The 23,411-nt window shown below is 58.6% G+C and overlaps 1 protein-coding gene across 2 annotated transcripts in view; it reads right to left on the bottom strand.

Annotated features, from left to right (window-relative positions):
• Positions 1-23,411, bottom strand: part of ABCA3 (ATP binding cassette subfamily A member 3) — a 58,983-nt gene that overhangs the window by 5,779 nt on the left and 29,793 nt on the right. The window contains exons 1-22 of one of the 2 annotated variants that reach the window (XM_080387338.1): positions 22,938-23,140; positions 18,398-18,496; positions 14,606-14,870; positions 13,918-14,045; positions 13,625-13,790; positions 11,979-12,238; positions 11,187-11,303; positions 10,512-10,632; positions 9,805-9,978; positions 8,972-9,153; positions 7,641-7,787; positions 7,161-7,290; positions 6,249-6,403; positions 5,252-5,407; positions 4,706-4,916; positions 4,260-4,410; positions 3,646-3,744; positions 3,262-3,454; positions 2,099-2,402; positions 1,521-1,794; positions 732-936; positions 49-268 (exon numbers count right to left, since the gene is read on the bottom strand). In XM_080387338.1, coding sequence (XP_080243464.1) covers positions 49-268; positions 732-936; positions 1,521-1,794; positions 2,099-2,402; positions 3,262-3,454; positions 3,646-3,744; positions 4,260-4,410; positions 4,706-4,916; positions 5,252-5,407; positions 6,249-6,403; positions 7,161-7,290; positions 7,641-7,787; positions 8,972-9,153; positions 9,805-9,978; positions 10,512-10,632; positions 11,187-11,303; positions 11,979-12,238; positions 13,625-13,790; positions 13,918-14,045; positions 14,606-14,870; positions 18,398-18,451 — 3,712 coding nt within the window. In that variant the 5' untranslated portion in view covers positions 18,452-18,496; positions 22,938-23,140. Of the gene's footprint in view, positions 1-48; positions 269-731; positions 937-1,520; positions 1,795-2,098; positions 2,403-3,261; positions 3,455-3,645; positions 3,745-4,259; positions 4,411-4,705; positions 4,917-5,251; positions 5,408-6,248; positions 6,404-7,160; positions 7,291-7,640; positions 7,788-8,971; positions 9,154-9,804; positions 9,979-10,511; positions 10,633-11,186; positions 11,304-11,978; positions 12,239-13,624; positions 13,791-13,917; positions 14,046-14,605; positions 14,871-18,397; positions 18,497-22,937; positions 23,141-23,411 lie in introns of those variants that run through there. The other variant, XM_080387339.1, reaches the window with a different exon arrangement.

Raw genomic sequence — 23,411 nt, 5'->3', positions numbered from 1 at the left:
GTGACAGCAGGGTGCGGTGCTGGGCAGGCACGGATGGCAGCGACCCACCTGGGATGCTCATGATGGTGACCGCCAGGAAGGTGGCCGTGCCTGAGAGGATGTTGAAGATGGTGAGACGGGTGTAGGCTGTGGCTGCCACCGAGAAGAAGAAGCTAAGGAGGTACATGAGGGGGATGATGGCCCAGCCATAAAGGAGGAAGATCAGCATCACATCAACGAGGTGGCTGTCTTGGGTGAAGGCTTGCACGTCAAAGGCTTGGAATATCACCTGGGGCACAGCAATGTGAGTAGAATGCATGTTTGTCTTGACCACAAGTGATGTTGCCCTTGTCTCAGTGGCCCAGGGAGCAAGGTAATGGCAGCACCGCACTGACGGTTCCTACCAGCAGCCCATGCCTGTCCCCAAGAGCAGCTCTCTTTCTGCAGACCAGAATGCAGAAGGGCAGATCTGGGGAATCGCTCTCCATGCTCCCATGTATTTTGAGATTTTCTAGTGCCCACAAACAAGCATTCAGGTGCCAGAGGCTGCAGTTGACTGACCCAGCTGGCTGGCCATGACACAGCTCCCAGAAGGACTAAGGGACAGCTTTCTTGCCCATCCTTTCGACTAACTGAGACAATGCCAGTAGCCTTATCCTTTACCCTGCACCCACACGCATCCCAGCTCTCCCAGAGGAGCAGCACCCAGAGCTCCCACCCAAGGGGAAGACAGGGCATCAGAGCTGACTCACCAGCATTAGAGCACAAGGGATGAGAAAGTTGATGATGTCCCAGAGGAGGGCGGAGAGCCAGAAGTTGATCACGTAGACGCCGCTGACAAACTGGACGTGCTTGGCTTTGATGGCGCGCTCGCTGACCAGCAGCAGCGCGAAAGTGCTGGCGAGCGAGGCCATGCCATACAGCAGGTTGATGGCAATGGCAAACCCGGTCTGGCCCCTGCGGGGAGAGCAGTGGGGCAGGTTAGGACAGGGACAGCTCCCCAAGGCAATGCCAAGGCTACGGGGGGACAGCACACCCACACCGTGCTTCTCAGGGAGGCTACACTCACCCAGCAAGCCAGCATGCAGAAGAAACACCCCACAATAAAAGTGCACCTCAGTAAGAAGAGCGTCACCCACGCACGGCCCACCTTGCACACCACAAACCTCTACCCTGCCTTGGTGAGGTCCCCTCTGGTACAGGTGAGGTTTGGAGACCCTGGCTGCAGGACTTTGTGAAGTGTACAGCCACGCAGCCCCCTCTGCTCTGAGCATCCAGAGAAAACCAACCCCAGCCAGCATACGGAGGGCAACACCCAGCCACTGGGATAAGTGTATGGGGTGATGCGGCCGCCAGGCTCAGGCAGGTAAGTCACCTCCAGAGCTTTGCTCTCCTGCCCTCCTGAGCACAGCCACAGCAACGTTTGGGTCTGAGAAGCTCCAGCCTGGCTCCTCCACTGATGCCAGCACAACCAGGCCCATCTGCACCCACAGAAGCCACGAGCCCCAGCAGGAAAGCAGGCGCTGTGCCATCAAACATACTCCATGAGCTGGTCTTTGGCCTTCTCAGTGATGTTGCGGGGCTGAGGGTAGTTGGTGACTGTGATGGAGGCGTTGGGGCCCGCCAGTACCCTGAAGACAGCACTGTCGGCCAGCATCAGGGCCGTGGCGGGGGAGTGGTACGCCTGGTTGTTGAAGAGCGCGGTGACCACCGTGCGGTTCCCAGCCCCTTCAAAGGAGGCAGCTGTGATGTAGTGCTCGTTGAAGGCTCCCCCTTCCTCGGAGGCTCTCGAGATCAGGTACTCGTCCAGGCCACCTGCCAGACACCACAGCCATTATGAGCAGGCTCCATCACGGGGAGCTAACGGGGGCCAATGGCACACCGAGCAGCCCCAGCCCCAGTGACGGCCACAAATACAGGGTTTTGGAGAACACAGCTCTGCTCCAGTGAGGAGGCGTCCTGCCCACTGTGGGACTCTCCCACGCAGGAGAGGATACAAGGGGATACATCAGGTATGCCCACCCGGGACCTGAGCCACCCACACCAAGGGCCCCCGCAAGAGACGCCCACGGCTCCTGCCAGGCATCGCCTGCTCCATGGGCGCCCTGCAAACCCTCACCCAGCACCTCCAGCGGTGACTGGCGCTGGGCATCCAGCAGCTCCGCGTACTGCTCCGCCAACCTCTGCGACAGACCCGAGGCAGCCGAGACACTGAAGGGCGCGATGGTCTGGCCGTAGGGCTCCAGCGTCAGCCTCAGCAGGGAGGAGTCCCTGGGGCCTGGGAAGGTCTTGGCCACGATGAGGGCAAAGGCGGTGAAGATCAGAGGCACGAGGAACTGCGCTGCCACCATCTTCCAGTTGCGCCAGCTGTACATGGCTCGCTTCATGAACATGGCATAGAACTGCTGGCAGCACAGGTAGAACTGGGAGAGGGGGAGCCCGGTCAGCGCCAGCCCTGCCAGCTGCAGGCAGCCCCGCTGGCCCATCGCCCCACGCAGCTGATGGGGGGAACAGCCCCAAACCCACCTCCCCGTCCCGCAGGTAGCCTGCAAGCCCACGGCAGAGCCTGCTCTCCAGCCCAGACTGTAAAGCGATTAGCAGGGAAGCGACTTGCACTCCAGCACAGCAGGTCAGCCTGTCAGACTCCATGGCTTCCCCATGGGATTCAGCCTCTTTGGGATCTCAGGTGTTAAAAGCAGCTTCAGCCATGACCTTTCCCTTCCTCCACCTCTCAGCATTTGAGGTTCACAAATAGGATTACTGCAACACGGCTGCCTGCCAAAGCGACCGGGCTGAGACGCCTGGGAGCTCCCAGCCCAGCCCCTTCTTTGCTTTTTAAACCTAGAAACATCTTTCTCCCCTTCTGCCTTTGAGATGTGCCCTTGAGAAATGCAAGGAAATTTATCACAGGTGCATAGGCAGCAGGCCATGAAGGGCTGCCAGTGATCTGAAACACAAGCCTATCAGGGGAAGGAAGATGTTTTTTCTCATCTCCCTGCTGAAAAACCCAAGTGATGTAGCAACAGCAGGCAAAAACCACTTTAGATCACCTGGGACACCTTCAACAGCATCTCTGTACACCTCAGGATTAACATGAAGAAGACAGCAGTGACCAACCCCAACAACCGTAAAAATAATTTGCCCTTAAGATTCCAATTTGATCTTCCAAACCAGACGCAACAAGACCAGCCGTGGGGGAGGCTCCACTTGGTAACCCTGCTCCAAAAATCCCCTTCACATGCCCTCTCCTTTCTCCTGTGGTACCAACACCCCCACACTCACCCCCGTGTTGAGCTTGATGCTGGAGCAGTCCTCCGTGATGAGTGCCCCGCTGTCGTCCGTCATGTCCGTCATGCCGCTCAGGCTGCTGGAGTCATCCATGGCCCAGTCGTTGGAGCGTCTCTCGTGCTGGTACTGGAGGGCAGGCAGCTGGATGGCCTGGATATCCATGCTGGAATCCACAAGTTTCCCAACCCTGCGCCAGAAGGGAAAGCGGGTGATGAAATGCAGACTCACGACAGGACCAAGCTGTTCTGAGCTGGGGAAGCCAAACCGATGAGGCAAACCCCAACAGGTGCCCTGGAGAGCTGTGTAGGAGGACATCGCCACTGCCAAAGCACACGAGGAACGGTTGTCACCCGATGGCACCCCACCGCTCCTGCCCACCTCAGGAAGACTTCCTCCATGGTGGTGACCGAGGCGCCGTAGCTGGCGATGCCCAGCTCCTCCCGCTTCTGCTCCAGCTCTGTGAACAAGGCCTCAAACCTGAACAGAGAAGCGGTGTTAGATGCTCATGAGGGGGGCACTCGGAGGCTGAGACCCTCTGGGCATCAGTCCTGCGGGCGGTTGGAGCTCTGCTGCCAGCTCCGCTGCCGCCTGCAGCACCAAGCACCCCACTCGCCCCAGGAGCAGCTTTTGGGCTCCACCTGCTGCTCCTCCTTGCCGCAGGCAGCCTCAGCTATCCATATATTAGATTTCGGAGCCAGCCCAGCCTGCCTCATGCCTTCCACCCTCCACACCGCAGCCATCACCAGCTACCAGCAACCCGCGCTGTCCCATGCAGCTGCTGCACGGGTGGTGACACGGGGGGCATGAAAGCGATGTGCCAGCACACGCAGGGGAGGGCGGAGGTGAAAGGAGGAGCCAAACTCAATTTTCCAAGACGAGTGCTGATGCAGAAAGCAGCTCCGCTTTCCAGCGAGCCCCTGACGACAGTGTGTGCCCCAGCGTGTGCCGAAGGGACCCACCCGGGGAGGGCAGGCAGGGGACAATACCATTACCTGTGCGTGCTCTCCTTGGGCAGGATGAAGGACAGCTCTGCCCCAGCGTTGCTCTCCATGGTGGCGTTGGGCACATACTGACAGATGAGGCGGGAGATCTCCCCCAGGTTACAGTAGGGCTCCTTCACCATCACCATGTGATATCCAGCCCCTGGGCAGAGGGACGAGAGAAGGGAGAGGAGGGTAAATCAGCCCAGCCTGGCCCTGCGTGCTGGAGCAGAGAGGAATGCTAAGGCACTACAAAGCACTGACGGCTTTGCCTGGGCTATGGATGCGATGCAGGAGCAAGTGTGGGGATGGGCTTCAGAAGAGGCAGTACAGCACGATGGGGAGCAAGCAGCCATCAGACAGGGAGCAATGGGTCCCCTTCCTGGCCCTATATCTCGCTCCTGCCCCTCCCTGGCAAGGAGGAGACATCAAGCACGGCCTGCCTGCTCTTCCCTTACCATATTTACGCTTGAGGAAGAGTGAGGAGCCGCAGCACTGCAGCTCGCCCTTGGCCATGATAGCTATGCGGTCCCCCAGCAGGTCAGCCTCATCCATGAAGTGGGTGGTCAGCAGGATGGTGCGGTTGCTCCTCTGCTGCTGCAGGAGGTCCCATGTGGCCCTGCGAGAGGCTGGGTCCATCCCTGACGTTGGCTCATCCAGCATCACCACCTGCACACAGGAGACGGGTGCTGGTCAAACAGGGCTGGGAGAGACACAGCAGCGCAGGAGAGGGCAATCCCAGGGCCCAGAAGGAGCCCTGACCTTGCAGCATGCACGTGATGTTCCTGCTTGGGGGAGCAGCTGCCAGGCAGCAGAGCTGCGCTGCAGCCTCCGGGCACTGTCCTCAGAGTTATCCCCCCTTGTGGGGGTGCTCCCGCCCCTTCCTTGCTCTCCCTGCATCTCCCACTGGCTCACCATGTGAGGAACAACCTCAAAGCTTCTAGAAAGACCTGCGCTGGCCCCAGGGAGAAAGGTTTGAGGTGAGCCCCACCGACGATGCTTGCCTTGGAGTCCCCAATGAGGGCGATGCCAATGGAGAGCTTGCGCTTCATGCCACCAGACAGCGCCTTGGTCAGAGCGTGGCGCTTGTCCTCCAGGTTGAGGATCCTCAGGATGTGGTTGATCTCCTCGGGGCACTTGGAGGATGGGTACCCCTTCAGCTGCCAGACAGGGGGAAGGGGAGGTTAAGCCTGCCTGCAGGGGCAAGTGAATCTGGCAAAGACCCTCGCCATCACATCAGCCACCGGCTGCTGAACCCCACCACACTCCCTCCTCCACAGCCAGGCAGGGAAGCGGGGCAGCACAGAGACGGACTCCTGCCCAAGTGCTGAAGGAGCCGGCACAGCTGGCACGGTGGTTTCTGTGGAGCCACGCTGCCTGTGACCCTCCACTCCTCTGGCAGCCAAGCAGGGAGCTCCTGCCTGCAGACGAGGTGGAATAAGGAGGCAACGGCTGTTCTGCTTATCACAGAGCGGTTTGGGTTGGAAGGGACTGCTAAAGGCCATCTCGTCCAGCCCCCCTGCAGCGAGCAGGGACACCTTGCACTGGATCAGGCTGCCCAGAGCCCCGTCCAGCCTGACCCTGGTTCTGTCCAGGGACGGGGCATCCACCACCTCCCTGGGCAGCCTGTCCAGTGTCTCACCACCCTCTGCCTAAAAAGTTTCTTCCTTATATCTAGTGTGAATCGACCCTCTTTTAGTTTAAAACTATTGTCCCTTGTCCTATCACTACAGGCCCTGCTAACACGTCTGTCCCCTTCTTTCCTTTAAGCCCCTTTAGGTACTGAAAGGCCGCTGTAAGGTCTCTCTTCTCCAGGCTGAACAGCCCCAGCTCTCCCAGCCTGTCTCCATAGGTGCTCCACCCCCCGGTCATCTTCGTGGCCTCCCCTGGTCCCACCTGATGGATCTCACCATGCTTCCCCAGCCTCGCGAAGCTGCAGGGTGCCTGCCCAGGGCTGGCTCCCAGGGGCACAGCAGCATTCCCCCCAGGCACCGCACTCACCCCGGCATAGAAGCAGAGGTGCTCTTCCACCGTCATGTTGTCAAAGAGGACGTCGTGCTGGGGACACAGGCCCAGGCTGCGGCGGATCAGGACCATGTCCTGGGAGATCTCGTAGCCGTTGATGTACGCCTGCCCGCCCGTCGGAGAGTGCAGACCTGGGAGGAATGAGGTGCAGCAGCCTTGGCGCAGGGCTGAGGACAACCCTGGGCAGCAAAGAACCGGCAGAACGGTGGGGGTCCTGCCAAGCATCCTCCCCCAGGCAGGTTTTTGCCAACAGTCAGAGCAAGCGGCTCTTGCTCAGGCTGGGGCACGGCAGCTTTCTGCTCCTGCCCGCAGGGTGGGCTGCATGGCACCCACAGGCGGGAGGTGGACCCCACAGTGCTGCCAGCGCAGGCAGGCGAGGGGTGAAGCAGACAGAGCTCCAGGGGAGACAAGGTGAGCCCCCTCGGCTGGCAGCAGCAGCACAGAGTGACAGAGAACAGGGAAGAACGAACCATCAAAGGTCACCATGTCCGCCATGCCCGAACAGGCTGCCTGGGGCAGCTCAGCACCCCAAGAAGGATGAAGACCAACTCTTGGCCTGGTGGCCTCTCTGCCTTACTACGACAAAGCCTACAGAGACCCAGCCTGCAGCAAGTCCCTTCTCTGCTCAGGGCTCTCCAACACAAAGACTGGCTGTCACCTTCCCCGCCGGCTGATCCCGCTCTCGTGGAGAGCTGAGCAGGGACCTGCACCCTCCCTCCTCTCCCCAGCACCGACATGCCTCCCACTACCCTGGCATCCCTGGCTAACAGCTCAGTGACTGAAGGTGCTCCGGGGAAGAGCAGAAGTGGGGTTCAGCTCCTCTTTGCAAGTCAAGCCATCAGCCCTTCCTGGCCACGTGCCAGCCCCGCAGCAGGATGCGGCTCCTACCTGTGAGCATGGACAGAGTGGTGGTCTTCCCAGCACCATTGTGTCCCAACAGGACGGTGATCTGCCCTTCGTACATGTTCACCGTTAAGTCCTTGACTGCCTCTTTCATCTTGTTTCCCACTCTGAAGACCTGCAAAGACACGTTAACAAGCTGATGCTGCACCCGAGGCAAGCGCACTCAGACCTGCCCCAGCTGGCAGCCCCAGCCCATGATGCTCGTGTGGTGTTGGCATTAGAAAACAGGTCTAATTCGGGTTAAATTCAGATGTCAACAGGTAAAATACAGATGTCACTGCTCCTGTAAGCACTTAACACTTCAGCCCACAAGAAAATGCAGCCAGCTTTGGGGAAGAGCCTTAGTGCTAAGCAACACTGCCTGAGGCCAAGAGGGCAGCAAAATGATAAGGGAGTTGCCTGCAGGCAGCAGTTTTTACAAAAACAACATTAAGATAAATTTGTGTTGTGCTGGGCAGTTGGTACCTTGGAAAGGTGCTTTATTTTGATTCCTGACACGAGGTCGGCAGGTTCTTCCTCAATGTACTGGCTCTTCAGAGCTTTCTCAGGGTCCTCCTCCTCCTCCTTCTCTTTTCCCACCACAGTCCGGGGGCGCCCGCACCAGTACGAGGGCTGATGGAAGAAGGCAGAGAGAGAGACTCAGGCACAGACACAGACCATCTCTTCTCCCCAGCCTTGGCCGTTCTCCTCCTCCCACAGATCTCCAAGACTGCTCTCCTTGGCCTGGGAACTGTCAACCAGCACATCTTAAGCAAGCAAGTCAGAGGATGAAACTCCTGCCCCTACCCTGCTGCCTTCCCCTAGCTCTCCCTTACAGCAGGATTGCCCGTGATTACACAGGCAGCTTTTCCTCATCTTCATTCCCATGGAAAAGGTCAGTACTTCATTGAGAAGCAAAATTGCTCAGGCAGAAGCCCCCTGCCCAGAAGAGCCTGTGCAATGGATGATCACCCCCTCCAAAAGCCCTGACATATAATAAATGCAAAAAGCCTGGGGTCCAGCTGCTGCAGTTACAGGTTTTTTTGACCTGGCTCTCCAGGAATGAAAATAAGTGTTTGAGACCTGAAATCCCCATGGAAATAAAAATTCAGCGACTCCTGAGTGCAAAATCAGCATCCCACTGCGGCTGTTGGCAGACAGCTGTATCTCCGCTACCCTGGTCTAGCTGCAAGAGGGAGTGGGATGCTGGAGTGAAACCATGCTGGGATAAGGAATTTAGAGGGGAGGAAGAAAAACCTCCCAATCAAATAACAAGGGATACAGCCACAGGATCAGAATTGGTTGTATCGCTGTGGCTTAATGAATTCTCAGCGGCCAGCTGAGCTGCAGTAACCGGCACAGCCACCGCTGCTGAGGAGGATGCCAAGCATTCGCCTTGGCAGAGCGAGGGCAGCTCAGCTGACAGTCACTAGCACGTGGGGACTGGCAGCGGGACGCGGATCGTCCGGGTCCGCCTGGACAGCAGCGCTCTGGGAGGTTCAAATGACTGGATCTGGTTGCTCACACTTGGGGCTTCTCTCCGATGCCTTCGCTCGGGCACGGAGACATTTAACAACACCCTGCATGCCAAGAAGCATCGGGACACAAGATTTAAACCCAAGATGACCTTCACGTTCAGTAAAAAAATACAGCTGCATCACCCTTTACTGAGGACATGCTGCAGACCCCTTAATTTTGAAGGCCAGGTGGTGCCATCCTGGCACGTTAGTCTGGCCCACTGCACGGCACAGAGGTGGGGACCATCCCTGCACGATGCCCATCAAGCCCACTCGAAGGGGTGCGTAAGCAGTGCTCACCGTCAAGAAGAAGTACCACGGCTGAGGCACGCCGTACTCCCCGGGGAAGACGGCCTCCACATACCAGGCCACCACGCCGTAGAGCACCGAGTCCAACAGCAGCATCCCCAGCACCTGGGCTAAGGTAAAGTTGTCGTCCACGCTGACGGGCTTCATGAGGTCCCTCCACTGAATGCCAGTCCCTGCAACGCACACGGGGCACTGCCTACCTCTGCATCTCCAGAAGGACAGAGTGTTCTCTGGGACTGTCAGACAGCATCCCCTGTCCTAATTCACTGCTCGGGCATGAGGGGCACACACACGGCTCTACAATCCCTTCTAAAGATAGAGGGGAAAGATGCAGCAGAAAGCACACTGACATCTCGAGGCTCCCCACTCCATCACGCTTCCTCCACCACGTTCTCTGCACTGCCCAGGGAAGAAGCGATCTCCAGCCACTGCCCCTCCATCACCACAGCTGCCTTTTTACTGCCATCACCTTACAAAAGCATGGCCTCTGCTGGAACCACCAGCAAATTCTTATAAACACCAAAATTAAAGATGTGTATCGGGAAGGAGGAAACGCAGTGGATTCCCGTCCATCAGAACAGAATTCGTTCGGCAGCCAAAGTGATGATGGTGTTTTGCACAGTCCAGGCTGCCAGGGGTGTGGGTTCAGGGGGGCTGGTAAGACCTGTGGGAGCAATTGGCAATTTTCCCCCCTGCTCTCGTTAGGAGCTGGAAAGTGCTTCTCCCTGACTTCTTTCCACCCTTCACACCACATGGAAGCCAGCCCCAACCCACCACAGAATGAGTCTGGCTCCCCTCCCGGGGGACAGGAGGCACTCGCTCACCTTTTCCTTCAAACATGCCTATAAGCTGTGCCCCCATGGCCATGGCCACGTTGGAGATGAGGCAGGACGCCAGCTTCTGGCTGTGGGACATCAGGTCGTAGCGGGGCGAGATGAAGAAGTAAGGGATGTAGGAGAAAAAGTAGAGGAAGCCGCCAGCGGCAGCCGCAACATTTGCTGCCAGCACAGAGAAAAGCAAGAGGGAAAGTCAGTAATCTGGTGATGCCAATGAATATATTTCTCACAAGCTTTCCATCCGGGGAGATTCAAGGCTTGCACAAAGTGTGGCTATGCAGGGGCAGGATGAGGATGTGCCCGTGCCCGGGGCAAGGCAGGGGCAGCATCGGATCCTGACAGCTGCAGGAGCACCCTGTCCATCCCAGACCCGAGCACCCTGGGGCCACAGCTGCCAGATGAAGCCCTAACGCATGAACTTGTCTGGTTTGGGAAGCGACAGCGCACACATCCCTTCCCACACACCATGGGGAAAACACAGCCAAGGGAACAAAGGCTCCCGCTCCGCATGGAGCCAGTTATCCAACACAGAGCCCTGTGCAACCTCACGTAACTCCGGAGCTGGCCCTGCTTTGAGCAGGGTGGACTGGTGACCTCCAGAGCTGCCTCCCAACCAAAGTTAACCAGAGATTTTACAGCACAAGGCCCATAACGCTCCCCCAGCCCCACAGGGAGGCAGCCAGGGAGGGACTCACCTCTTGAGAAGAAGGTGCTCACCATGAAGTTGAAGGAGATAGAGGAAATGGAGAAGATGGCAAGGAAAGTGAACACCAGTGTGGGGTCGCTGTTGGTGAGCACCGCTCCCTGTTCACTCACCTGGCGAGAGAACGTGGTTACGCCTGGGCTGCCCAAGGTGGCCATGGCAGCAGGCACACGTGAGCAGCCAAGACCTGATGTTCTCCGTGGGTTAAAGACAAACAGAGAGACAGGCGAGAACACCCAGTCCCTCCTAGACCACCCCAGAGGGAGGAAATACAGGTTGCCCTTGTATGATGTGGGGTCTAAGAGGCAGGGGACACCTTGCTCAGCGTCCAGGTGGCCACCTCCTGCTTGTCATGGTGTAGGGGGAGGAGCAGCAAGGAGAGCTCGAGCCCCTCCACGGGCATGTGGGACTGTGGGTGCAGGGCAGGACTGTGGGTGCAGGGTGGTCCTGCTCTGCATGGAGTGCCTGGGTCTCCCCGGTGCCCGTGGGAGGTCACCCCTGCCCACCCAGCCCTGGAACTGGCCAACTCCAGCCTGCGCTACACGCACAGAGGAGTCCTGGGACACCAGGACAGTCCAGCCCGTGGCAGAGGAGCCTTGTCATCCCTGTGCCTCGCCAGCACAGAGCTTCTGGCCTGCCGAACAGTGGCCTGGGGAAAGACACTCACCTTGACACAAAAGAGCACGGTGACGAAAAACACGGACACCAGGAGGAAGAGGAAGAACATAAGGAACCAGGCGCTCCAGTGCAACCAGTTGCTGAGGCCCATCATGTGCATGTACTCCTGTGGGGAGTCATGCCATCACCCCGGGCTGCACCCACACCCCGTGGGCACGCCATCCCCAGGTGCCACCAAAGCGTCCCACACGGCTGTCAGCACGGCACGGTGTCCCCCACCTCCCCGGGCAGGGGCTGTCACTGCCGCAGGAGAACATCAGCCCAGAGAGCACAGCTGCACCCAAAATCACCACAGCTGGTGGCGATGGGGCCAGGGAAGCCCGGCAGCCGCGGGGCAGGGGGCAGCATGGCCCCATGCCCGGGGGACCCCAGCCCGGCACGCTCAGCCCTGCTGCCGCAAGCCCATCAGCCGAGCTCCAGCCGCCCCGCGACACAGCTCAGCCACGCGGGTTTGTACATTCAACAAACACCTCGCTTCCCACGTGCTCAACTCAACTCTCCGGAACCCCTGAACCCAGACGTGTTGCCCTCTGCCCAAGCCACCCCCCCGCCCAAGAGAAACACCAGCCCTTCGGTCCAGCAGCCTTGGCCGCCCAGCAAGGAGCGTCCCCGGCAGCAGGATTAGCGCCATTCCTCCCGGGAGCTCGCTAATCTGCTGCCCTCCCCACCTCCTGCCTGGCTCCACACCCCGGGGGGATTTTGTTCCTCATTTAAAGGCAGCACCCGTTGGGAAAAGCCACAGCGGGAGAGGAGTGCCCCAGTGCCCCACCGCTCACGTTACCTTCAGCTTCTTCTCCTTCTCGTGCACGACGGCGCGGACAATGTTGAGCGAGGTGTAGGTGAAGCTGAGCATGAGCAGGAGGGGCAGCTGGTTCTGGATGGCGAGGAGGAAGAGGTCGTTGACATACGCCGGGTAGGGGAAGCGCTGCACCACCACCGTGATGTTCTCCAGCAGGCTGGCGGAGCTGGCGCTGGCGTGGTACTGCATGATGGCTCTGTCCACCGCATGCTGCACGGCCAGGAACCCTTCGCGGATATAGCCTGCACGGCAAAAACGACACCGGGGAATAGAGACGGGTCCGGGTTTTGCAGGAAGGCGTCGGCAGGAGAGAAACAGCCTTTATGGCAGGGATTGCTTGGGAAGAACAGGGAACAAAAAAAGAAAGCTTGTAGGAAAAGCAAAAAAAACCCATCACCATCGACACACTCTTGCAGACACAGAGGGGCTCAGGAAGGATTTAAATCTCATAATCATCATTTAAAAGCAGCTGGCAGGAAAACTCAATTTAAAACGCAGTCACCCTTCTGCAGGCACAGGTTTATTTTTGTAACAGGGGAGATTCTTCATCATCATTAATGACCACCAATGTCACTGAGTTTGTATTTGGTCCTATTTTTTTTTTGTAAGCCAAGAAAATATGGGCTACTACGCCGGTTTTGGTGAGGAAAATATAACCCAATTCTCACAAGTTTGGCTTAAATTTTTGTGCATGAGAAAACAGTGAAAGATTCTAAATTTTCAACTAGTTTATTTTTATGTGGGATTTCTGCCACATGTCACTCGAATGGAAACTCAAATTCTGCTTGCAAAGCCCCGAATGAGCATTTTGAAAGTTAGTTGCTCAAAATGACCTAGACAGAGAAGGAAAAAGTAAGAAAATGAGATCATGAACAATGTTTTATATTAACTCATTTACTAAACAAATACTGTAGCAAAGGAATTGATCGGAGCTCCTGGTCACCCTGTCCTGCAGAGCGTTTGACCCAGCAGCTACCGTCCTCCTGGGCTCAGGCTTATTTACACTGTGTGGGCAAAACCCATTTGCCGGCTTTCTCAGCCTCTCAATCTTTTCCTTGACATCGCTATTGAACGATGGAAGGAGAAACCCAACCGAGGAAAATATCCCCTTTGCAGCCAAGAGGAACCTCCCCAAAAATCAAGTCCTAACCCAGCGCCAGCTCTGGCAACATCCCTGCTGCCTCCTGCTCCGTCAGTGGTTTGGCTTTCCTTAAAAAACTACTCTCAAACCACAGAATTGCTCTATTTACTTCTATACTATTTAAGCAGCATGATAAATACTGAGCAGTTTGGACCTTGAAATAAATTTTCCATTGAAAAGGAAAAAAAAGATTCACGTAAGTAAAATTTATTCTTATCCAACTCCGCTCAGCAGAGGTACCCAGAGGCCAACAGTGCCCAAGAAGTCACAGGATAAAATAAATATTAAGAATAATAAAGACAATAAATGTTAAAAGTAAATTAATTAATTTAAAAATAAAGTTAAATTAATCATAAAAATGTAAACTGTTTATTTAAAAGCTTAGAGCCTCAGTGAACCTCTGTAACGAGCCGAGCTGCTGGACAGACAATGACGCCCATCTCTGCGGCCGTGCCACAGCCCGCGGCAGAGGAGAGGGAGCCCTCACCCGGTGTCCCCCCATCGGCAAACTTGGCCTCCCGGGGCCCGGGCAGCTGGAAGAGCGGGAAGAGGTAGCTGGTGTGCCAGTCCCGGTCCAGGTTGGGGTTCAGACCCGTCTGCTCACTCCGTGGCGCGTTCCTCGGGCTGTACTTGAAGCGCAGTTCATAGTCGACCTGGAAGGAGCACAGAAAGGGAGTCGCAGGTGGGACAGAAAAGAGCCAGTATGGTCCCCCCGTGTCCTCCTCACCGCCCCTTGGCTTTGCTTCCCCCGCATCCCCATAGCCCCTTGGCTCCGCTCACCTGGAGGGGCAGTGGGGACGTGCTCTGCTGGAAGCGGTGCTTGAACACGACGGCGGCCAGCACGCTGCCCGAGCGGTTGTCCAACTTGACATACTCCTCAAAGTCCCTCTCCGAGGCAAAGCCCTGAGCTGCAGAGGGGGAAAAGACAGAGATGCAGGCGTGCAGCACAGCAGCTCAACATGGGCTGATGGTCACCCATCACCAAAACCATCATTTTGGTCCAGGACACGAGGGATGTGCTCCAGACAGAGCTGGGAAACACCGCTGCTGTCAGACAGGGGGGTTTTACACAGGACACAGCTGTACCCATCACAAGGCATGCAGATTCCTCCTCCTTGACAGGAGTCAGCTCTCCTTTCAGAGAAAACTCTAGTGATATCTTCAGTTTGGAACATGAAGCACTACAATTTTCTGTGCAAAAAGATTTCCAAAAATACTGTTTCTCGGGGAAGTGACAGCCACTTTCTTGAACTATTTTAGGGAAACATTATTCTAGATGGAAACTGCAACAAAACGCAACCAAAAATCAAAACAAAATCCTGTAGTTTTAGTGAGATAAAAATAAAGTTATTGCCTTGGATGTCTTAAAAAAAATGACACATCCCAGGAACAGAGCATCAGGATTTATCAGAGTAAAAATCTGTACCAATTTCTGGGGTGGAAGTTGCAGCCCCTGGCCCCTGCTCACCTCTGATGCTGATGGGTAAAGCTCTTTCCACCGCCTCGGCAATGCTCCTGACGGCGCTGCTGTTGGAGGGGACGTATGCCAGCTCCCAGGGGTTACTGGGGTGCCGGCTGTAGAAGAAGCCCGGTAGGTCATCCACGGACTCGGGGGGGTAGATGGTGGCGTTGGGATGGCTGATGGAGTGCACCCGGTGCCGCAGAGCTATCAGGATGGCGGCGAAAAGCAGCGGCAGGCAGATTTCGATGACGGTCACCAAGATTTGTCGTTTCTGCAGGAAAGAAAAAGATATAAAAAGTAAGATGCAAATACCTAAGGGAGATCAAACACAGTAATGAGGTCCAGGGCATGCAAACACCATGTAGCAGAAGCGTTCTTGCATTTCACAAGGTTTCACAACTTGGGTTTTTCCGGAGCCTGGGAATGACCCTGCACCAGCTCCTGCATCCTTCAGGACCTTCCAGCCAAGACATTCCCTACCCTAAGCACCGCCCTATCTCAAACCACCCTCCTTTGGAGCCTTCCCCACCATGCTGCCGGGTCGGAATGAGCTGAGCTGGTCCTCTGCCCTTCCCCAGTGGAACAGGGCTCTGCCCAGGCACAGGCAGCGCTCAGCACCTGCCTAAACCGCTCCTGCAGGCAGCCACAGTGACACGCAGGGACCAGCCGCTGCCGGCAGAATGATGAGAACGGCTTTTGCCAAAGCAGAGCAACCTTGCCCGATGCTTGCAGGGCTGGGAGCTAAAAATACTGTCACTAAACAGAAGGCTGAGACGAGCAAGCCAGAGGGAGGTAAAGCAGGGCGCAGCAAAGCTGTTGCAGCCAGCAAAGCTTTTTCCGCTGGAGCTCAGCAGCTGCAGGCAGCAGGACACAGGCTCCACGTCCCAGCCCAGGACGGGACCTGGCAGAGCCCGTGGCTTCCCCCAGGGTTACCGCTCCTGCAAGCTTCCAGCTAGTTACCAACACCCATCACCAGTCCAGGCTGATTAGCATCCAACCCAGGTTAATTAGCATTTAAAACTCTGCTTGTCCCAGGGGAACTGGGGTCATCCCTGACTGGAGGGGCAGGGGGAACAGCAGTCCCAGCCAGCATCACATGTACCCCCACATCCCTGCAGCGTGACCCCCCCCAATCTGTTTTACCGTAGGTGCTGGGACACACTGTCGGTGGATTTATGCTTGTAAAACCACTGTAAACATCACACTTGCTTTCACGGAGGGAGCAGCGAGCACTGGGCTGTTCCCACTGGGAGCTGCACCACGCAGCTGGGGCAGGGATGGGAGCGGGATGCGGGGCCTGGGCTCAGCCGGGCACACCGTGTCTCACCGCAGGCAGGAGGGCACGGCTGACCCGTGTGCCCGCTGCAGCAGCAGCAGCCACCAGGCAGGACCAGGTGAGGGGGGGAGAGATCTGGACCCAGCTGCATTATTTCCCTCTGCAAACCCAGCCGCCTCCAGCCCAGCCCAGCCAGCCTCCATAAAACTCCACTGCAGTGACAGCTCATGAGATGGCCCTGGCAGCAGCTCTGGGCACAGGACTCACGGCTGTTGGCTCTGAGCACATGCCCAGAGCAGAAGCAGCAGCATTAAACTCTTCCGAGGGCTCTGGCTGAGACAGGCTTTACAAGACATAGGGAGTTTTACACCCTCCCCTCTGCCTGGCTGGAAAGAGCAGCACCACCAGGTAAGAGCAGCACCAAGAGCTTTATTCTCACAACTTTGCTGTCTCAGCAATCAGTTTCTATCCAGCGGCACAGCCCCCCCAGCACCTCTGCACACTCAGCGGTAAATCACCTCCTGCCTTCACAGCAATGGGCTGGGGGGCCCTAAGGAATGAGCCTGCGTGTGCCAGGTGCCCGTACGGGGCGAGCAGGCTGCAGGCACAGCGTGGCTATTGGGGCTCCCCACCTGCCTGCACCCCAGCTGCCACAAAAGCTCCTTCAGCTCCACAAACATCAAGCACTGAGCAGTGCTGACCATGTAGTTACACCTCCCACCCCTCTGAAGGGTGGAAAAAGCTTTTATTTTTTAAACGGGGGCCGAAAAAAAGAAGCAGCAAGTGGGCGCACCAAGGTGGGCGCAGCCTGCAGTGGGGCAAGAAGGGAGCCCTGGGCACAGAGCACCCCAGACCTCCCGGGAAGGGGACAGTCTGCCGGCAGCAGCTGGGGTGCATTGGCTCTTGGACAGTTTCTCAGAAGGCACCATGCAGGTGTACAGCCACGCAGCCGCTCCCCCCATCGCTGCCTAGCTCTTGGCACCCACCGCCAAAGCCTAAAACCCCTCCTCAGGCTTCACCTGGGAGGGACCACAGCCAGGGCTGAGCCAGCGCTGCGGAGCACGGAGGCAGCAACCCCGAGCCGGCAGGGAAAGAGGAGCCTTTCCGAAGGCTGCGCTCGTAAAAGTGAACGTTGCAGATGTCTGATGGTTTTATAATGCAGCTCTGGCGGACCAGCTGCCTCCCGCTGATTTACTATCGTATTAAACCTCTCTTAGTCTCCTGGGCTGTCTCCAGAACGGTTGCCTGGCTCCCTGAACTTACAGGCTAATACACATTTACCAGCGCAAGGCTTTTGCTGCCGCAGAAGTCATTTAAGCTGCTGTATTCCCGAGGTGACAGGGACGCTCATCCATAATCACCACCTCCGCCTGGCCAGGGCTGCCCCAGCTTTCAGCGAGCCATGTGTCCCGGCATCCATCTTCGCACCGGGGTGATGATGGCTCGGGAGCTCTGCATCTTCATCAGGAGCACGATTTTTGGTGGAGACTTAAGAGCCGGGGAGCAAACGCAAACACTTCAGCTGTATTCCAGTGCAGTAGATCTGAGTCAGCCTGTGGCCTTGGAAAACACAACGAGGGGTGCCCCCACCCCGGAGCACACCCAGAAAACACTGCTATGCCCCTGCAGACGGGTTGGGGGACTGTCCTGCACGTGTCTGGGGTGTACAAGGGGGACGCACAGGACTGGCCATCATGCACACCCACAGAGCACGCTGCTGGCTGCAAACCAGACCTGCTGCCGGTCCCTTTGGTCACTCCCTGCCCTGCTGGAAGGCCAGGCACAGGCAGCCCAGCCCTCCCTTCCCTCTTCCTTTTGTTTATTTTTAAAGCAACATCGTGCTGAGCTGCAGAAGGGTAACTGAGAGCGTAAAGCCAGGCCGCAGCCACCTCCGCTCCCTCCTCTTCCGCTGCGCTCTGCCAGGGCTGCGCCGGGTCCTGCATCCACATGCTGCTTAAAGGCGCTGCAGCCTCGTCCAGCACCGAGTGGACAAGGAGGCCCCAAAATCCCTCATCCACAGCCAGCTGCCACGCAGAGAGCTGTGCTGAGAACAGCCACCAGGACGATGCTGGCTTAATATTTTTAAGACCCCCAGTGCCTGCTTTGGAGGGCTGTAGAAAGTAATGGAGGGAAAAAACCCTGGGCCCCGGTGGGTTTAGAGGCACCATGCAGCCATCAGCACCTCCGGAGGAGGCTGGGTAACAGGACAGCTCAAGAAGTAGAGGGGTGCATGGGTTATCCTGCCCCGCCAGAAAGGGGAGCTGAACTCACGGCCAGAGCGCAGGAGGGGGTGAGCACAGTGTGTGCTCGAGGCGACAGGGACAACTGAGCATGCAGCCCTGCCCGTCACTCCCTGGCACAAAAGCAGGATGACATCACATGCACAAGCAAATCAGTTTCCTCCAAGGGATGATGCCCTGGGCCCACGGTGAAGGTTTGCTGGAGAACCAAGACCCCAGGCAAGCTCTGGGGTACCCACATTCAGAGGTGAGAGGCGGCCCCCCAGCGCGGTGCCAGCCTACCTGCAGGATGTAGTTCTTCCAGAGCAGCAGCCCAAACTGCCTGAGAACAACCATCGTCCCATCAGAGGGGGACCACCGCCGCCGCCGCTCCGCAGGACCCTGCAAGAGAGGGGAGAGCCGTGAACACCGGGTGCCCACAGACCCAGGCACGGAGGGCAGCATCCCCCATCCCACTCGCTGGCAGCCCAAGGGCAGCTCTCTGCTTCCAGCCTGATGTTGCAACAGCTGGCTCAACCCCAAACAGCGAAAAATAAATGTCGTGTTTCCTCTCCAAGGCTCATTACTGACCCACAAGAGCCAGAGCTCGCGGTTTCTGGTGTGACCTGTTCCTGGTCGTTGGCGTGACCCGAGCTGCAAGAGAGGCAGGCTGCTGTGCAGGAACCCAGCCCGCGAGCATCAGGAGTGCTTTGCCCGCAGCAGACAGGGAACAGCTTTCCTTAAGCAGTGGGAGCACAGGGTTACAGAACCGCAAACACCGGCCTGAGGAAGGCCACCAACCCCCTTTGCAGCCCATTATTTGGGACTGATGAAAATTTGAAGTTGTGGCTCCGTCTCCCGCAATACGAAGGGCTGGGTTTACAACGTTAACAGTGCTTTCTCCGCAGAAACTCTCCTTGGAGAGGCAAGGATGAGAAAAGGGCAGGAAAGCGCAAGGGAAGGTCGGCATATGAGGACGATACACCTGCCTCCTCCCCCTCTTGGGAAGCATCTGCTATCCCTCCAAGTTGTTTTTGTCTCCATTTGCAGTGGCGTTCCCTGATGAAGCACTGCTGTCCCACCAGCAGATGGGCTGTGATTTCACACTGGCAGAGTCACCCAGCAGCGCAGCACAGAGAAGGGACAGCCCTGGCACAAGCAGAGCAACCTGCCCACGCTGCCAGACACAGGGCAGCCCCCAGCCGAGCAGCCCCTCGGGCTCCCAGCACGGCAAACCCCCTCCTCCTGCAGCGACGGGGCCAGCCTGGGTACAGCAGCACCCACCAGCCCTGCCGCACCCCCAGAGCGGGCAGCGCCGGGTTCATCTCCGAGAGCTGGTGCTCCAGAGCCTGGCAGCACCAAAAGCCACTGCAGAGACAAGGACGGACACGTTACCTACTAGCAATGCCCTGGGAGATACTCAACAGCGCGTTTTCCAGCCCTGGTCAGGAGAGTATCAGCTCCTTGGATCTGGCCAGCACCCACCAACCCCAGCAGCGAGTTTAGGGTGCTGGTGCCAGCAGGAGAGGGGAGACTGGCAGCTCAGCCTGCCCGACCTTCGCTCCCAGACCAGTGACTGGTAAACGCACGTTGTGAGCAGAGCACCGACAGCTGGGAGCAACCGAGCTGCAGCGAGAGCAAGCTAAAATCCACGTAGGTCTGCAGACAAAGCAACAAGCATCCATCTACCTGCCTGCCCTGTGCCACCAGCTCCTCGAGCCCTCCAGAAGCATTCTGGCTTGGCACACACCTTCCCATCCCCAACCCAACACCCAGGTGCTTTCTCAGAGCAAAAAAAGAACACCTTCTTCTTGCCACTCCATGCCCAGAAGTCAGATTCCCTTAATGGGAAAGGACATCTGCACTCAAGGAACCTCCTCTGGTCAGAAAAAGAAGCAAAGAGGTCCATTCCTGCAGCCCAGAAAAGCCCATCAGATCCCCCAGGCAGCAAGCAGGGAAGGACCCAGCAAAGGGGACTTTGCAAAGGCAGCTGCTGCTAGATTGCAGCTTAAACACCTTCAAGCTCACCACAAAGTGCTGTGTCTCCAGCTGGCCTCCAGTCCACACATGCCCTGGCAGAAATGCCACCGGCTTGCCATAGGACCCCTACAGCAAGTCCCCCAGCCCCACGCTCTCACATACCGCACGTGGCAGATAGGAGCAGGAACCTTCCTCACGCGCTCACTTGAAGGGAATCCAGAGCAAACCAAGAGAATCAAACTTTTCCCTCGTTTTAAAGAGGACAAACACAACAGGTCAGGCTGGAGAAGGCTGCTGCCCTCGCAGAGATCTCACCTCCCGCTCCCACGTCTCTCCTGGCTGCTCGCCCCGCCGCACCCTCAAACACAAGCTGCCCCCCCGAGCCACCCCCACAGGTCTTATGGCTGTCATCGGGGCTGGCACATCGCTTCAGAAAATGTCAAGCAGCTCTTGGGTAACACAAACACTACGTGAAGCTGGAAAACTTCGTTACTGCCAATACATTTTTTCCAAGTTTTCAGGTGTTCAAAGAAAACCCGCACTGGACCTTTCCCTCGCTGGAGAGCGGGAGAAGGAAGAAGCTTGGTTTCTTAAGGGCTTTAAGGGTTTCTTAACCAGATTTGAGAGCCAAAATGGCTTTCCAGGCTCTGGGCATCCACAGAAATGGTATTTTTTTCAACCCAAAAGGGAAAACCTTTTTTGGAAGGTGCTGCCTGGATCAGCTTCAAGATGCCTGTGACCACAGGCAGGTCAGGCAGGGTCCCCACCCGCCCCCACCTGCCTCCAGGACCCCTCTGCCCGGGAAGGAGGGCTGCTCGCACCTCGCCGGAGGTCACCCTGCAAGGCGCTCACCTACTCGCTGGTGGTGGGCCGGGTCATCCCCTCCGGAGCAGCAATCCTGCCTGACCTCAGCACTATGCCTTGCAAGGTAAGACCAACTTTCCCCGCAAGAGGCACAGCCAAGGATCCGGAGGAAGAGTGATATGACCACCACCAGCTTTTGGAGAACAGCCCAGTTCCTCTCCCCCTTGCTGGAAACACCCTGTGGCCAGCTGTGGTGGGAGGAAGTCTCCTAAATACGTGAGTATAGATTCACCCTGGTCATGCCCAGGGAGGTCAGTGAGGAAGGAGACCCTCCCGCCCCCCCAAAGCCAGACAAGTCCCCACCACCTGGCCAGCACCACCAGTGCCTGTGCATCGTGCCAGATAGCGTACCAGCTGCACCAGCTGCCAGCCTGGACCAGAGCTCTCCCATCAGTGGATTCAGATGACGATGGACTGAAGATCGGCAGGGATCAAGGCCACAGCATCCCACCTCCTGACCCACTTCTATACCACCTCACCACTGGGGTCCAGCTGTCCCCAGCCGCTGTCTCAGTGGAAAGGGCAGGGCAAGCCGAGCAAACGCCATGTGCTCCCAGGAGCTGGCAGATATTTTAGAGCACTCGCTGCATTTCTGCTCTTCTGATGTCCCGTTCCCATAGAAACGAGGCCTGGAAATGGCAGACGTTGCTTTTTTTTTTTTTTTTTTCCCCTCCATATAATCAGCATTTCTCCACACCAACTTCAGAGGCACCATGTCATCCCTAGGAGATGAGCTGCAGACCCTGCCGGGCACCTCCATCTCTGTGGGCGTGCTGAGGACCACGCGGTGCCCAGGCTGGTGGCATCATACACCTGGTGGGGGCTGCTCATGGCTTTCCACAGCGCTGCTGGCGCGGGTAACGCTTCCCTGCTTCCCGCAACACCCGTGCTGGAAACTAAAAGTATGAGCACACGTCGCCAGGGGAAGGACTTGTTTTGGCCAACATTTTCAGGAAGAGCAAGTGATTTCTGACGCCTGCGCGTCCAGAAAGTCCCGTCTGCTATAGTCGGGTCCTGCAAAAAGCAACCGGGGCCGGTGGTCACCAGCCCAGCCACAGGTGGTCACGCAGCTCTCGCTGCTGCTTTTTTCTTCCCCGAAATGCAGGAGTCATGCCACAGCTAGCTCATAAACCCTCCCGCAGCGCCAGCGCTTGTGCAAACAGAGCAATAAAACTTTCCAGGAGGCTGAAAGGTTGGGAAGGGGGGGTGAGGGGCTGCCGCCCAGCACAGACCCGCAGCCTCGCAGCGCTCAGCACCCCCCGCGTCCCCCACGGGTCGGGCTCTGTCCCGTCGAAAGCCAGAAGCAGCGGCGCACGGTACGGGGGCTGCAGCCGGGGCCGGGGCCCGGCGGGACGGGGCAGGGGCCGCTCGCTCCAGGGATGTCAGCGGCACGTCCGGGCCCCGTAGGCCCCGCGGCCTCAGGGATGCGGCAGCCCGGTCTGGAGCCGGGCCGGGGGCAGCTTCTCGTGAGCCGTCGTGCAAAGCGCCCCCAGCCCCGGGCCGGCAGCCGGGGCCGCCCGTGTCTCCCAGCGCTACCGGGGTCCGGGCCGCGCTCGCCGGGGGGGATGCGGGGCAGCCCGGGAGCAGCGCCCGGCTCGCCGCGCCGTTCCCTTGCGCTCCCCGCACCGGCACAAGCCCCGGGGCGGCGGGGGGCGCCAGGCGCCGCCTCGGCCACCGCCGCCCCCCAGCACGGGGGCCGGGCCGAGGCCGGGCCAGGCCCGGGGAACCACCCCCGCCCGGGCCCGGCCCGGCTCCCCGCGCCCTGGCGGCGGCTGGCGGCCCCGGCGGGCGCAGAGCGGCCGAGAGGCCCCGGAGGCGCCGCAGCCCCGGGCGGGGCCGCCCTGCGGGAAGGGCCGCAGCCCCCCCCGCCGCCTGCCCGCCCCGCCGGTACACACCCGCCCCGGCACCCCCCGCCCGCCGGCATCCCCCGCGCCGGGCCGGCATCCCCTGCCGGGGCATCCCCCGCGCCGCCGGTACTGCCCCCCCTCCCCGCACTCACCGGGCCGAGCCGGGCGGCTGCGGCTGCAGCTGCGGCTCCGTCCCGCGGCCCCGCCCCGCCCCGCGCACGCGCCGCACCGGCGGGCGGGGCCAGAGCGAGCCCGGGGGGTGCGCGTGGGGGGGGGGCGCGTGTCAGCGTGGTTGCGCGTGCGTGTGTCAGTGCGTGTGCGTGCCGCTGTGGGGGTGACCGTGTTAGCGGGGATGTTTGCCCGTGTGACCCTGTGTGTGTGTCACCGTGTGTGTGAGGGCGGGGGGCAGGGTCGGGGGGGGGCAGGGGCAGGGTGCGGGGGGGCTGAGCGTGGGGCGGCAGGGTGCGTGGGGCAGGGTGCGTGGGAAGGCAGCACTCGGGACCGCTCCAGCTGCCAAGTGGCACCTTCCCGATAAGGATGAAAGCGCCGGCGAGGAGCGGGCTGCCGGGGGCCGGGAATCCTGCCCGCTCTGCCCCTGCCCGCCCTGCCCCTGCCCACCCTGCCGC

The sequence above is a fragment of the Falco punctatus genome (genome assembly GCF_963210335.1).
Source record: "Falco punctatus genome assembly, chromosome: 4".
NCBI classification, from domain to species: domain Eukaryota; kingdom Metazoa; phylum Chordata; class Aves; order Falconiformes; family Falconidae; genus Falco; species Falco punctatus.
This window is presented reverse-complemented; position numbering and strand designations above follow the sequence as displayed.